Here is a 16,401-nt window from a genome sequence, read left to right as displayed (position 1 = left end):
GCCTTTGGAGATGATGCTCTGTGCTTTGCCAGTCTGTGGGGAGGGGGGTTCCCACCCTGGTTATGGCTGGGTGTTCCCAGTGGGGTCGGGGGGTCTCCTGTGGGGTTTGGTAGGAGTTTTGGTAAGGGAAAGCGAAGCCTCTTGGGGTTTTAGCCCCTCTCGAGCCACAGCCTGGTGAATTTTTCCTCTGGTTTTGTAGGGGCCTGGTGCAGACGGATGATTTCCCGTCTCAGTTTGAGGCTGTGCGTGCCGAGCCAGTCGATGCTCAGCTGTCACCATACTTGGCTGGCTCTCCTCCATTTCCCAGATTTGCTCTTGTTTCATCTTCGCTTCCCCAGGTTTCAGCTCCAAAGCATCTGCTGAGCCGGAGGAGGTGTGGAACACCCAGGGAAGGTGTAGGTGAGATGTTGCTCCCTGCCCGCCATGCTGCTGCCTGCCCTGCACACCCCAACAGTGGCTCACTAATGAGAGTAAACCCATTTGCACTGATTGCATTCATTAAATGCAAGCCTGTTAGATTTACAGCACAACCCTGTGTTGGTTGGCTTTGTCCTGGGGGACTTGCAGCATGTTACTGCAGGAGGGGTCGGACCCCCCAGGGAAGAGGAAAATCCCTGGTGGGATGGGAGTAGATTGGACAGAATCATAGAACATTTGGGGTTGGAAGGGACCTTCAAAGCTCATTCAGTCCCACCCCTGCCATGAGCAGGGACATCTTCACCCAGATTAGGTTGCTCAGAGCCCCATCCAGCCTGGCCTGGGACGTCTCCAGGGATGGAACATCCACCACCTGTCTGGCCAGCCTGTGCGTCAAGGGCAAGGGCTGTCCTGAGGGTGATGAAGGCAGGAGAGGAGGAGGAAGGGCGGAGAAAGGAGGTTGGAGTGAGGGTGAATCCGTCTATTCTCCCAATTAACAAGCAACAGGACGAAAGGAAATGGCTTCAAGTTGCACCAGGGGAGGTTGAGGTTGGACATTGGGAACAATTTCTTGCCGGAAAGGGCTGTCGGGCATTAGATCAGGCTGCCCAGGGCAGTGATGGAGTCACCATCCCTGGAGGGGTTGAACAGATGTGGAGATGAGGTTCTGAGGGACATGGTTTAATGCCAGGGCTGGGTTAATGATTGGATTCGATGATCTTGATGGTCTTTTCCAAACAAAGTGTTTCTATGATTCTATGACGTGTAACACACTGCTGAGGACATGTTTACACCCCTGGGATGGTCCCGAGCTCCTTTTAACCACGTCAGAGTCTTTGTGTCTTTACTGTCACTTGCACGTCACCACTTGTGCATGTGTCACCGGCGTGGTAATGTGTTCGTGGGCTCAGCCCAGTGCCACCCCGCCATCGCTGTGCCGGCTGCCAGCTGGAGCACTGGCAAGGGCTGGCATGAAGAGAAATGTCAGGATGAATATTGCATCGGCTCGTCATGCTGTCAGCACAACATCTGCAAAGTTACACCCAAGGGTGGGGAAACAGGAATGGTCTCATTCTCAATCCAAGCTCATCACCTTCTCCATGCAAAATCACCCAAAAAGCCTTTCCCCAGGCATCCTTCACCTGCTGCTGGCACTGTGCAGAGCCTATTTGCAAGATGCCAACAGAGCAGAAACTTTTCCTGCCTATAAACCACAGAAACCCTTGGAGATAACCAAAATATGTCTAGGAGCAAGCACCTGATGACAATGGCAGCACCGTTTACATGGGCAGTGGTTTATTTACAAGCTGGAGGTGGCACGGAGAGGAGGGGGGGCTGAGGTTTGGTGGGCAGCCCCGTCCCTGTCCAGAAAGCCTCTTTGCTCCTTCCCAGGAGGATGATGGAGCAATGCTGAGCCAGCTCCGGGCTGGGGATCAGTGCGAAATTGGGATGATTCACCCGTAGTTTGAAAAACTATTAAAAAGGCCAATTTTCTCAAGTCTGGAGAGCAAATGACACATGTGCACCAAGAACGGAAAACAAATGCCCCTTCCAGATGAACTTTGAAGGTCCCTTCCAACCCAGACTGTTCTGTGATTCTCTGCTGGGTTGTTTTTTTCCCTTTCAGAAAGCTCAGTTCCGCTATTACCTAATTTTGTGATGACTTCTTGGTGCCCTCCCCTGAGTGTGGTGTTACAAGTGTAGTGAATTGGGGTGGAAGCACAACACTCCTCACTCTACCAAAGCCGACAGCAAAATTCCCATTGCGGCGACAACCCACCCCAAGAAATGCCCTCAGGGGCACCAGGCACCGTTCATGGGGGGCACGGTGGCTCCAGGGCCACCCGTAGTGCAAAATCCCCCCAGTGTGCCCAGGAGCTGGGGGTGCCTGTCCTGCCATCTCCCAGGGTAGGGGCAACCCGGCTGAGTCCCCCAAAGCCTTTCTGCCCTCAGCTGGTGCTGGGGGGCCATGGGGCAGATGTGGGGGGCAGAGGGCCATGGGGGGTCTGAGCCCCCTGGCCCCACATGTAGCTCTGGGCAGTGCTGTGGGGCTGCCCCAGTGCTCCCAGTACAGTCCAGTGCTGCCCAGTGCTCCCCAGTACAGCCCAGTGTTCCCCAGTGCTGTCCAGTGCTCCCCAATACAGCTTAGTGTTCTCCAGTGCTGTGCAGTGCTTCTCAGTACAGGTCAGTGCTGCCCAGTGCTCCCCAGTACAGCTCAGTGCTCCCCAGCAGAATTAATGCTCCCCAGTGCTGTCCAGGGGTCCCCAGTGCAGCGCTGTGTTCCCCTGTACTACTCAATGCTCCCAAGTGCTCCCAGTACAACCCAGGTCGCACCGAACACCTGCCCGCGGCTGCCAACCCCGTCCGGGTCCAGGCCCCGCCCCCGGCTCTAGGCCCCGCCCCCTGCCGCTCTCTGCCCGCCGGCGTGTCAATAAAACTAGACGGAGGACCTCTTCCCTTCCCGGCAGTCCTGTCCGCGCTCTGATTGGTCATACTGGCTGCCGCTCGAAGAGTGCTGGCCAATGGGCGAGCAGAGAACTCGGTGGGGGGGTGGTCCTTCCCGTCGGCTCGGCCTGAGTGAGACGAGTGGCTGAGCCTGGCCCGTCAGCGGAGGCTCCGCCGGCGGCACCGGCACCATGTTCCGCCGCAAGCTCTCGGCGCTCGACTACCACAACCCGGCCGGCTTCAACTGCAGGGGTGAGCGGCTGTGGCGAACCTCCGCGGGGCCGCTGCGCTGTCACTTTCCCGCTCGTCCACTCACGCACCGACGGCCCCGGGCCCCCCTCTGCCCTCCCCTCAGGGCCCCTCTCGGGCCTTTCCCCGCCGTCCCCTCCCCTCAGCGCTTCGGAAACCTCCCGCCTTTCACCCTCCCGTGTCTCCCGGAGGGGGTTCCCGGGGAAGGCGGGTTGAGGCCGGACGTGTCCGCTGGGAGAGAGGGCAGCTCTGGGCTCGGAGCGCGGGGTTCGAGGAGAAACCCGGGGTGGGGCCGGGAAGACCTGGACTTTAAAGGGAACCTGCAGGAAAGCCGGAGAGGGACTTTTTAGCAGGGCCTGTTGTGATAGGACAGGGGGTGATGGCTGCTGGAGAGGGGCCAGAGGAGCCACAGAAATGATCCGAGGCTGGAACAGCTCTGCTGGGAGGACAGGCTGAGAGAGTTGGGGTGTTCAGCTGGAGAAGAGAAGCTCTGGGGAGACCTTATTGTGGCCTTTCCATACTTAAAAGGGGCTGATAAGAAAGATGGGGACAGACTTTGTGATAGGACAAGGGGTGATGGTTTTAAACTAAAGGAGGGGAGATTCAGGCTGGACATGAGGAAGAAATTGTTGGCGCTGAGGGTGGTGAGAGCCTGGCCCAGGTTGGCCAGAGAGGTGGTGGATGAACCATCCCTGGAGACATCCCAGGCCAGGCTGGACGGGGCTCTGAGCAACCTGAGCTGGTGAAGATGTCCCTGCTCATGGCAGGTGGTTGGAACTAAGTGATATTTAAGCTTCCTTGCAACCCAAACCATGGTATGATAGCAGCAGTTGCTCAGATTAGGTGGTTCTGTGAGTGTTGTTTGGGAACAGAGCAAAAGCAGAGATGTGATCCAGGCGTGGACAATGTTGCTGTTGTTCTTGGCATCCTCCTGTGAAGAGTTGTGGTTTATGTAATGCAAGGGACAGGAGACACTTGTGATGCAGAAAACTTCCTCAGCTGCAGTGTTAACCTGCCTGGAGCCTGGTGTGTCCTGTGCACAAAGAGTAGTCTAGGAACATGATTAGATCAATTTTCTAACATGCTGATACATATGAATACTTTGATGTTTGATTTTTTTTTGGCAACACTGTTTTTAGATTTGCTTGAAAGCACCCTGTAACAAATGTATTTATCCAGTGTGATCAGTTGTAGGCTTCAGGTCATCCTTTTAATAGGTTGTTCTTTCTTCAGTGCTTCTCTTTAAAGAGATGTTGTCTACCAGAATCTTCTTTTATTGTGGGTCTTAAGTTCCTTATATTTAACATTTTTTTCTTGCTTAAAGGTTCATATTGGCAGCGTAGAGGCTTTAAAATATCTTATTGACCTGTGTTGTGACTGCGTCTCTGTTTATTACAACACATTTGACAAAAGTAGGGCACTTATATCACTTAGAAGACACTTTTTTAGAAGCAGATGTATCATTCTTATCCCTGATGGGCAAAAATGCTGTGCTTCCCCCACTCTGGGATGTAGGAGGATATTAAACTCATTAACTCAGGATTTTAAAACTCATCCAAATCCCAAATATCACAGCTGGTTTTTGAGAGGCCAGTGAAATCCTGGGGCTGTGTCCAGAAATTAATTCTGTCGCTGAAGCGCAGGTGCAGACTAATTGCTTTGTCCAGTACAAATAGCTTTGTTTGGACCTCAGTCTTTGTATTGTGGAATTCCAGCTCCCAAATAATGAGGTGTTGGGACAACAGCCAAAAAGAAGTTGAGTCAACAGTGAAGGAAGAAAATGCCTTTGCACAGTCCTGAGATGCATGTATTGCTTTTTGGAAGAGACGGGGGGTTACTGCTGCATGTAACGTGTTTGTCCAGATAACAGAGTCAGGAACTGAATTTCTCTATCGTTGTTTCACCTTTCCTTCTTCACTTAATATAACTGTATTCCCAATAAAAACAGTCGGTTGTTTGATGCCTTTTAGTGTAGTCAGTCAACCATAGCCAATTCAAAGTGACTCGAAAAATGGAAAACATTCAGTGTTGAGTTTTGGTCAGAGGTTATCCTGGAATACATTATTTTAGTGTTAGATAAATCTTTCTTTATGGTAAAATATGAAAGTGCTTGAGGGTACCAGTATTTGTATGAATTGGAATTTTGCCCTTAAGATATCGGTTAATTCTTGCTGTGTTTACTTTTCCTAACAGATGAAACAGAATTCAGAAATTTTATTGTGTGGCTCGAAGACCAGAAAATCAGACATTACAAGATTGAAGACCGAGGGAATTTAAGAAACATACACAGCGATGACTGGCCCAAATCGTTCGAAAAGGTATCTTGTTGTTTCAAACACAATTTTAAATTATGAAGGTGTCTTATGTAAATAATGATTAATAGCTGCTGTAGTTATTGAATGTAAATGACTCTGAATATTTGTCCTGTCTCTGAACTTCTACGTTTCTAGGAATTTAAATATATTATTGAAGCCAAGCTGTAGGAGTTAAGATGATAGCATACTTTACACATAATTTTCACTCAGCTGTGGTTTTGCAATAGCTGGTATCCATCCTAATCTGGTTCTTGCCTGATTTGATTCAGCTCTTGAAGTAGAAGGAAAATTGACTACAGATGAACAACTTCTACATTAATGCTGCTGTTGTACCAAAGGGAAAATGGATCAGGCTAATGCACTTGTAGGCTTTGCAAGCATGTGGAAGAAAGCTACTGCAGCTCATCTCTGCACCTCCTGTTTTTTCAGAGAGATGATTTTCCGCTGCTAACAGAGAGCATGGCAAGCAGCCATCACTTGGGAGCATTTTGAGTTGCTGTTGAGCTTTCCTGCTTGGTTCCCATCTCCTTTCTCTCCAAACAGCCCTGTGAGGAGCTAAACATGCTGCTCCATAGTGCTCGGTGCCCATTCATCTCACCTTTTTCTTCCCCATGGAACATATTGCCTTGCCCACTGCCCAGGAGGACTGGTGTTGCAGTGCTCATGCTTTGCAGGGGGGAACCTTAAGTATTCTGATACCACCTACAGAAGCATTTTCTGATACACAGAAATGTACGTGGTGTTAGAATTACTGGCTGCTGGTGCTGTTGGGGTGTCAGTGGTGTCTGTCTTGGCTTGGCCAGACTGTCCGTCTCTGCATGTCTGCCAGGGAATTCCTCCCTGCTCCTGCTCTCCAGTCCCTGGTGCCCTTTCCCTCCTGTGCTGCTGGAACAGAGACTGTGTGACTCCAGAGAATGGACACAGCAGAATGTCACTGTGTCCTGGGCTTTGGGACTCTTGGCAGCAGGTTGGGCTGGCTCCTGTGTTCTGGCTGCAGAAGAGCAGAGATGATGTCCCATCTCCCATTGTACAGAATCCCTAAGAAAGGCAAAATTATTTTTGCTGCTCCTCAGAACCCTCCGATTTTTGCCCAGGTGGTTTAAAGGCAGCGTCATACCCCAATATTGGTATTATGGAAGCCTTAGGTAGCAGCGTTCCTCCTTCCTGCTTTAGATGGGAAGTTTAGGCTTTAATTTGTTCTCTGCCCTTTCCCTTGCCTCCACTTACCCCTTTCTTTGCTCTCTGTTCACTTTACACAGTATGTTTGCTTTCTCTGGTTGCAGTCTGACAATAATGTGAATAACATTTAATAAAAAGCATTTATTAAAAAAACTCAGACTCAAGTTAGCAGTGGATTGGAACACTCTAAATGTGGATCAGATGCCACAGCAGAACATTTCAAAGTGATGCTTCTTGTTAATGACTATCTTTGTAACTATTTACAGAACAGTTCTCTGCTCCTAGCTAATCATACAGGCCAATAACATCTGTTTGTTTTCTCCTCTTTCTGCTCCTCAGTATATGAAAGATGTAAACTGTCCTTTCAAAATACAAGAACGACAAGAAACAGTGGACTGGCTTCTCGGCTTAGCGGTTAGGCTCGAGTATGGAGATAATGGTATGAGTGAACTTATTTAATATTTCAAAATATGGAAGCATGGTTTTCTATTTAACTTCATGAAGTTTTTGTCAAACGTTTGTACGTTTTCTTAAATACAGTTTCATCTGCTTGGTTTTGCATCATATTCAGATGTGAACTGATTCTCCTCAGCTCCTGTGGGATGATGCAGTAGCACACTTGCTTTTATTACTTTATTTCTGGATATAGCCAAAACCTTTGTATATTTATACCCTTCTCCCTGTGGGATTGCTTTTATGAGAGCTTACTCTAAAGGGTATTAAATGCATTTTCTTTAGTACTACATTTATTCAAATAAGTTATTTTTAGACCCTTGTTTTACAGGGAGTAGATCCTGAACCCTTGGGAACTAGGGCAAGGTCATGAAAAAAGTTGAGCTAAATCTCAACAGTCAGCAGCAGTTTCATTTCCATATAGTGAGAGTGCAGATACAAATGTAATTACTGGTGGCAAACATAACAGCCAAAGTACAGTTTTCCGTTACCTTTAATTCCTGCAGGGCTGAGCTCTGCCTGAGACAAGGACAGGATATATTAATAAATACTTGAAGGACTGAGGACCAGCACTAGAGATTTCATGATGGAGAAAATGAACTGCCTGGGACTGAGGGTTATGTGAAGACAGAGGCCAGGAGGTCCCATCCTCAAAAGGCTTGAAGGACCAGTGTCGGTTGTACATTGATTTTGCAGTCTATGAAATAAAGCCTTCACTGGAAACGTTTTACTCACTGGTCAGAACCAACTTCAATCTGTAGTTCTATGTAGGCTGCTGGTGGAGGCAGAAGGCCAATGCTCATTGAACTGATGGATTTTAAAAGTGATGGAATTGTGGGGTGCAGCTTGTTCAGCCCTCTGAGATGTAGGAAGAGCATTAATCAAGAGTTTAATACCCTACATAAGTGTGGAGCTCCTCTGGGACAGCAGAGGTCTCCACAGATGGGAGCTCACTGGAGCAGCATTAGCAAGGAGCTTCAAAATATAAGCCCAGAAGGTTCTTGGGCAACTACCACACCCCAAAAATACAGCTACTAAAGCTGTAGTTCAGCTTGGCGCTAAGCTTTTTGTCATTGTCTCTAATGATGCTCTTATTTGCTTTTTAATTTAACAGCTGACAAATATAAGGATTCTACCCCTGATGGTGCTAAAAATACTGACAATACAGCCAAAAATGCAGAACCGCTGATTAACTTGGATGGTAAGTGTGCAGCAACCAATGATATGGAAGCATCATACGTTAATTTTAAGCTGTTAAACTTTTTAACGCCCCATCTAAAGCTTTAGGAATGCAGGGTTTGTATATGCTTATACTGCTGGGTCAAACTGCCTCTCTGTGAAGAGTGTTTAAAAAGTTACTTGGAGTTGTTTGCACTTGTCTGCATTCCTACTAAAGGAGGGAGGAACTACCGTGTGAATCCCAGGTATCTGGATGTGCAGTGATATGGAATTTTTTCTTGTTGGGGAAAAAGAATGAGGTGCCCATAGACTTGAGCAGATGTGAGTAAGCTGGGAGGGCTCTTAACATCAGGCAATGAGGAAACAGCTGAAGGGTATTTATTAGGGAGTTCTGTAAAACATGAGTATTTAACTGTCAGGGGGAAATAGCAAGAGGCCTTTTTACCATATATTAAAAAAACAGCAAAGGAAATATTATGGCAGACTGTTTACCTCAATACTATCATATATTATGTGCTGGCGTTGTCTTCCCCAGCTGTACCTCTCTCATAATAATTCTGATTTTTGTTTTTTTTTGACTGCTAGGAACATTGACAATAAGTGGAAATGGTGGAAAATAGCTGCTAAAATGAGTCATAAATCCCCCAAGTCTTTTCCCATTGCTCCTTTTACAAAAAGACAGCGATCCGATACTGTGGAGTCAGGAAGGCAATTCTATCTTTTGGAGACAGTTAAACTAGTATATATTTTTAATGATGATGATTATTTTTACAGTGAATAATCCTGATTTCAAGGCTGGAGTGATGGCTTTAGCTAATCTGCTTCAAATTCAGCGACATGATGATTACTTGGTAATGCTTAAGGTGAGTTTCAGAGTTCCAGACTTCCTTTCCTCCTCCTTTTCCCCAGTGGCTGGGACATATGTAATAGCTTGTGGTGCAGAATTACTGATTTCTATGACTTTTCAGGCACAAATAGGAAGTAAAACTCATCCTGTATGTGCCTCTTCAAGCAGATAAGGACCCAGAATATAAATCACAGAAATTAATGCAGGGATAGTTGGTAAATAGTTCAATTGTAGCTGAGTTCCTGAAATTCCAACACTGAAAACTGTTGCTCAGACTTTGAAATGCTCTAGCTTAGCTGAAGTACTGCTTTCTGTGTTTTTAATCAACCTCAGAAATACTGAGGAACATAATCAAAGGAAAATATTGTATTCCAGTGCTAGAAGTGAAGAAAAACTTGTGAAAGTAGAGGCTGAGGCAAAGGATGTTTTAAAACAACCAACCAACGGAGGTGCCACAGCTAACAGCTACCTCCTCCTGACTTTTGGTCCTATGAACTGTTTACTCCTTGTCGTTACTGAAGTCAGTTTAATTTAGTCAACTCATCATGGCTTTTAAAGGCAGTAATCAGGCAAGTTATTTTTCTAAAGCATCTATTTTACGACTTGGAGAAAATTTCTGACTTGGAGATGGATTCTGTAGTTATCTGTAAATCCTGGGTTGAACCTGTACTGTATTTACTGAGACTGCAGCAATCCTGAGTTCCTGCTTGACCATGTCATAGTGTGGAAATAAGCTTAGTTTTGTTTGGCACCAAAATAAACTAATTTCACTGAAAAAAGCAATGAGGCCCATTCATTGCAGTAGCTGTGATATTTGCTAAACTTATTTTAGAGAAACTAAATGCTGTGGGTATTGAAATTTATATAGTGTGTGTCAGTCTATAGCAGGTATATTTGAACAATATTATCATGTTAGCTTGGTCTCCTAAGGAATTATCAACCTGCAGTTATCCCATCAGCCATTTTCTCATTCTCTCCCATATGTTATCCCCCTTTGCCTCCCCAAAATAGCCTTCAAATCCTTCACCAATTTTTAAAGAGCAGTGAAGATCTCTTATATCAAGCCCTTACCAAAAAAGAAAACCTCAAACCCTACAAAAAACAGTGAAAAATGGATATCAGGTAGAGAAGTGACCTGTGGATGGTGATGCTGAGGATCTGCAGGATGAGCTCAGCCCTTATTAGACAGAATTCCTTCAGGTCTTCTTACAGCATTGTCTTGAGGCTGAGCAAACTTTATTAGATTGGCACTAGCAACTCAAAGAGAAAACAGAATATGTTTTCTGCATAAATTTATTTGTATTTGTCACTATTTCTACATTTCTGGTCTCACTTCTTCCAGATAGAATTGGTTGGATAAAAACACCAGCCTGATTTTTCTTGTTTTTAATTACAGTGAGAATAGATTCCTGCAATGGCAACTCATGTGAACAACGGCACTGCTAGTTTTCAGGGTTTGATGCTATTAGGATGTGTCAGTGAAACTATTAATTCTGCACCACAATAAGCAGGTTTGCAATGCGCACGGATAGAATTTATGATTCCTGTTCAAGCTCAAACAATCGGGAGTGGATGCTTAGGGAAGGCCAAAGGGTGCAAATGTGCCACAGACATGTGGCCAGAGTGAGCAGAGAGATATTTGAAGTCCCATTTTATTAATTTAAATCTGGCAAGTTGATCAGAAAGCATCTCTGCTGGATATCTTTTTTTCTAATGCAAAAGGCACTCAAAACTCTCTTATACAGGGTCTGGTTTCATTGCTGGTATTTAAACTCCTCATCAGCTCACTTTTTTTGTCCAGGCTACTCCCTTCAGTTAGAAAGATTTCTGGAATATTCAGTGCCAGCTTTCTAGTATCATCTTGACTTTAATCATGCCCAAAACAGAGAGAGAAATCCTGGGGGAGAAACATGAAGCAGTAAGGCTGCTTCTGTCACATTTGGCTGCTCATCAGGGAAAGTCTGAGGAGTATGTTTGACAGACCCAGTTCTTGCTGGTGGAAGTATTCCTTCCGTTATTTTTAGAGGCATTTACAGCTGTAGGTATCAGTAACTGATAGCTGCGATACGATTTCATGCTATGTACTGGAGCCAGTAAAAACAGATGAGCAGCAGGATTGTTAAAATCAAGGCTGTTCTTGTTCCTGTCTAAAAATAATTCCTTTTTGCTCTCGGTCATTTAAAAACCTTGCTCCTGGTTTCTCTGCTTGTGGAAGATGGTTCAGCACCTACTAAAAGATGCCGATAGCAGGATTTTCTTCCCGAAGAAGCTGTTTTGCTGCAGCTCAGTCGTGGCTGAAATTAATAGTGATGTCCTTGTCTCTTCTAGTTCAGCTGCCTTCCCGCAGCCCAAGAGACTCCACCTGTGTGAGACACTCCTTGCAAAGAATAGTGCTATTTGAAAAGGTTTAAGGTCTGAGAGAGTTTTCCAAAGAGTCTTTCACAAAACTGTGGGTTTGAGGTTATGCCAGGTTATAGTGTTGGCTCCTTTTCCCTTGGAACTGCTGAGAAATGTATCAAGACATAAATTAATTACTCTTGCCTTTAAATGTTTCTTTCGCAGGCAATTCGCATTTTGGTTCAAGAGCGCTTGACGCAGGACGCCATAGCGAAGGCCAGTCAGTCCAAGGAGGTTTGTATACACGCTGCAATGTCTGGTGTTAATTATTCCATATCGAGTAAAGAAATGTAGGCGTAAATATCCATCATCTCGGTCAAAAACGGTTCTGTTTAAATACCTCAATTAGGAGATGGGTGGAAACTTGCTTTATCTTCACCATCTTGATTCTAAAAGTACCAGAGGATTATGGAGGGTATATGAAGCTCTTTCTATTTTGGTTGAATACAAATATATGTACCTGTACGATATATCATGTAGATAGTTGTTCTGTTATTTGCTAGAGGATTATTCTTGCTGTTCAGTGAGAAGAAATGCGTGAGGTGGCTTTTCCTTGGAATTGGCAGCGTTGGCTGCATTAACAGGTCAAAATGTTTCTTGTATGGAGTGTTTTGCTTCATACATACACCTCGTACATGTTTGAGGAATGGGATGTTGGATATCCAACTCCTCCTCCCCCTAAAAGGAATGGTGAAGGAAACTTCTGCACTTAAATATCAGAATTTGCAGAATTATTGTCTACCTACAAGCTGTATATTTGTAAGATATTCTGGGGAATTACTGGGCCTTTTCAGGTTGTAATTTCTTAACCAGCCCTGTTCTCCAGCTTTTTTTTCTCTTGGGCACAGCAGGGGAAGGCAGCATCTCTTGCAGGTGCACGTTTCAATGTGTCCCCACTAAAAATGTGTCCCTGGTCAAACACTACAAGTCCCTTCATCTCCTCCAGCAGCTGCTCAGAACAGTCCACACTTGCTTTATTAAAACACTGCCGATGGTGTTTACTAATTGGCAATCGCAGGTGCTCTTAATTGCAGTGTGGTAATTGCCAGAAGCATTGGAACACTAAATCAAAGCTTTGGTCTTGTATATCCAAAACAAAAAAAAATGTTTAAAAGAGCAGGAAAATACGAAAGCAGCTGGGACCACTGTAGTCATATTAGGTTCTATAACTAGTGTTAACAAAAAGCTGGTTTTTGTTGTTGTTTACATAGCTGCACAGCTGACATGCAGGGATCAAAATGGGATTTTCTGTGAGTTTGACAGAACTAGCTTCTTTGAGGAACAGTGATTTTTTTTCCACAACAAAGAATTCATATTCAATAGATCCTCAAAGCATTGTTAAGTCATAGGCTGGAATATTGCCTAAGGTGTGATCGATATTATGGGGAGTTTATTCTCATTAGAAATGTTAAATTTTTAGTGGGGTGGAGAAAAGGCAGGGAGGGAAACAGTGTTATCTGTGCCAGCAGCGATCATCAACATCATACCAGGTGAATGAAAAAGAAATGTTAAAAGCAGAGGGGATAGATGGGTCACAGGATGGGAGAAGAAAAATAAACTGCTTCTGATTTTGTCTGGCTTGTTAATGGCCAAAATACTAGTCAGTGACACTTTGTATGTAAAAACCGGTTATAAATTTCTGACTGCTACGTGGCAGATGACTTAATATACAAAATGTCATGAGTTACACTCTTGAAAATACCAAGATAGAGTGGGGAAAAGATAAAATAGATGCAGCAATGTTCTCCAAGTGAAGGATATGTATGAGGACTATGCTGAGGAAACTTGTACTGCTGCGCTTGTGGATTAAATGTACCAGATAAAATGAGATTTTTCTTGTTGGGTTGTCAAGGTACAGTTTTCAAGATAAGACATGTCACTTATTATATTTTAGATCATGTTTCGAATGGCCGGCAGTTCCATGTACTCGGTATCTAGACAGGATTCAGATTTATACTGACAGCCATGCAGCCTGTCCTGGGCTTTCCTGGCCTGCTGAGCCTGTCTTGGGCAGGATCAAGTACAACAAACCCCCTTCAGGATCACTTTAAGGATGCTCCCAAAGGCTGTTCCTTGGACATGTCTGAAAGCACAACAAAGTTGGTTTGAAAGCACAACCAAGTGGGCACGTTTTCCCCCTACTCTGAAATCTGGAAACTATTTTTTCTTCCCATTCTCATGGAATCTGTTTTACTGTTGACACTCCAGTTATGGGGGAGATGACTACAGTGGTCAGGCCCATTGCAAGTGTTTTGTGCAGCAGTTTTGAATTAAATTTTTGGGAAATAAGGCTATGAAATGAAGTAGTCTATGTAGTTATGGATTTAAAGGTGCTTTTGATTTCTCTCACTGTTGGAAGCTGAGGTGCAAATGAGCCTCAACAGCCCAGTGCCTGCTCTGAGACCCCCCTGCTCTGGGGCTCAGGAAAAGCTGATCTGCTCTGTCAGAGAGAGTTTCCACCAGCCAAAAAGGAGCTAAAATATAGGGGTAGCAGGGGGAGGGATGCTGCACTACCAGAGTGTCTCAGAATCCCACCTCTGAGGGTACCATTGTGGTCCCTGGGTGTTGGAGCTGCCTGCAGTGGCCCTGGAGAGTTCATCCACAAAAGAAGAGACTGAATCAATGATTTGTGGCTCTGAGAACACACAGGGGCGGCAAGGGGGTCTTTGTAGCCTTAAGCATAAACCTGATTTCTCAAAAATACACGTATGAGGTCTGATACTGCTAGAATCTCTTTGAAGGTGAGTTCTTAACAACAAACTGTTTAAATTCAAAGAATGCAGGTGTATTTTTAAGATTTACTGTAAAGGCCGTGGAAAAGAACCGCTTTTTGAAAACAGGGTGGAAGAGGTAGTTGCAGGCAGCATTTTGTCGTTAGTTTGTGTTGTTTCGATCAACACAGAATTTTAAAAACCCTCAGAAGAAGTCCTGGTGGTTTAGGAGGTTTACAGCCTCATCATTGTAGAAACAAATGGTATTGAACTTCAGTGTTTTTGCCATGCAAGGCAAATGCTGAACAAAAAAGGTAGAGGTAGTATAATAAAAGCAAATTCTAAGATTTGCATTGTTTAAATCTAATTTTATGTGCGTGTTGACATATGGTGAGGGATTGTTTAGCAGCTGAAGAGGGTAAAGAGAGCAATGCTTATAAATGACCACTAATAAATTTTTCCTTGTACTGTCTCAATAGCCCAAGCGTTTAGAAAAGTTGAATGTTTAGCTTTATTCTTAAGCTTAACATATGAGAAAAGTCCTTCTGGGGTGCAAGTTCTGTGCTTAAGAAGCTCAACTTGATGACAGAGAATTTTTACAACTCTTGAATCAGCCGGTGCTGTGAGAGCTGGCAGCTCTTTTAGGGCCATAGTTTCTCAGCCAGCCGGGTTTGTACAAGTTGGTGGGCTTTTTTGTGCATAGAGCGATGTTGCTGGATCGAGTGCATCATAGTCCTGCTGTATTGGCCTTTTAAGGATTGAATGTGGGCAGCATGTATCCAATGGGGTTTGCTCGACAAGTAGGGGGATTATTAAGCATGAAGATTTTTCTTTATTAAGGCTCTGGGTTTGACATTTCGGGACACAAGCGCACTTGTTTAATCAGCGTGGTGACTTTGTGAAGTTGTCACACACGTCTGTAGAAACAAAACTCAAGTGTCCTCTGCTGCATTACTTATTTTCCAGACAAGCAAAATGACATTTCTGATGCTTTTTTTCTTTTTAAAGGGTTTGCCTGTTGCTTTAGAAAAGCACATTCTTGGTTTCGACACGGGAGGTAAGCAGCCCTCTTAATGTTACTTTTAAATAGTGGTGTTTGCCTTTGACGAAGTATATTACTGTCAAATACGTAGATAATGCGTACAGTAACAAAAAGCCTGTCGTGGAAAGAATTGCTCCCTCCTCGTTTGTTATTTACGAGCACTCCTGAGCATTTTGTTTTGGAATAAAAAAAGCATAAATCTTAGCTGGTGGAATATGTTGTTTCAGAGTAGTGTTTAAATAACAGCTTTTAATGGCAGCCACGTTTGCAAGCAGAAGGAATTTATCTTGCTGTTGTCTTGTAAATCTTGCTTCTGCCAGCAGAGGCCCTCTGTGCTGCTTCCCTCTGCTTGAGCTGCTTAATTTACCCCAAAATCTCATAGATTATCATGACCTGATAGATTATCTTGTAAGCAATGGCCAGATGACCTGGGACTCCACTAGTCTGGCTTCACTTTTGCCCCACATACACTTAAATTCCTACTCAGAGTGCTCCATACTGACCCAACTTGGCTGAGCGAGGTTTTGCAGAGCACCCTGTCCCTGTCTAGCAGCAGGGAAAGCTGTTCTTAACTTAGGCTAAACTTCTCTTAGGCCCTTGGTGTCAGATGAAAATGCTTAATACGACTTCTCTTTCTGCAACTCACCCAGATGCTGTTCTCAATGAAGCCGCCCAAATTCTCCGACTGCTGCATATAGAAGAGCTCCGAGAGCTGCAAACAAAAATTAACGAAGCCATCGTAGCAGTTCAGGCAATTATTGCTGATCCCAAGACGGACCACAGACTGGGGAAAGTTGGGAGATGAAGGGATAAAAGCTTTTAGGCTCTTGTGTACTTAGTACAATTAGGAACTATGTACAACTCTGTACAACTCTGGCATGCAGTTTGAAATGGTATTATTTTACTGTTTGGAAAGAAAACAGGAAATTGAATTCTGACTTCCACTGAATTATCATTTTTCTTTAAATAAATGAAGTTGGGGAAAACAGACAAATTGTTTTGATTAGCTTGGAGTTGGCAAATGTGACTTTTTCTTCTTCTTTTTCATTGTCTTTGGCTTGCGGGAAGGGAGTGTTACATAAAGGCCGTGCGGATTCTTCTTTTGCTGAAGTCCTGCCATATGAACAGCTCGCTCCTGGCTCGCTTGCTGCTTCTCCCCAGCCTACC

General features: G+C 44.7%; 1 protein-coding gene across 1 annotated transcript; it reads left to right on the top strand.

Annotated features, from left to right (window-relative positions):
* Nucleotides 1–2,897: 2,897 nt before the first annotated feature.
* On the top strand, nt 2,898–16,228 carry RTRAF (RNA transcription, translation and transport factor). Its single transcript, XM_065063198.1, has 8 exons — nt 2,898–3,114; nt 5,305–5,429; nt 6,945–7,044; nt 8,173–8,259; nt 9,012–9,100; nt 11,647–11,715; nt 15,201–15,249; nt 15,885–16,228. Exons 1-8 carry the CDS (start codon nt 3,054–3,056, stop codon nt 16,037–16,039), a joined length of 735 nt encoding a protein of 244 aa, XP_064919270.1. The 5' UTR covers nt 2,898–3,053; the 3' UTR covers nt 16,040–16,228.
* The last annotated feature ends 173 nt before the right edge of the window (nt 16,229–16,401 follow it).

This window comes from Columba livia, chromosome 5 (genome assembly GCF_036013475.1).
Source record: "Columba livia isolate bColLiv1 breed racing homer chromosome 5, bColLiv1.pat.W.v2, whole genome shotgun sequence".
Taxonomy (NCBI): Eukaryota; Metazoa; Chordata; class Aves; order Columbiformes; family Columbidae; genus Columba; species Columba livia.
Note: the sequence above shows the minus strand (reverse complement) of the source record. Positions and strands in the feature narration are given on the sequence as shown.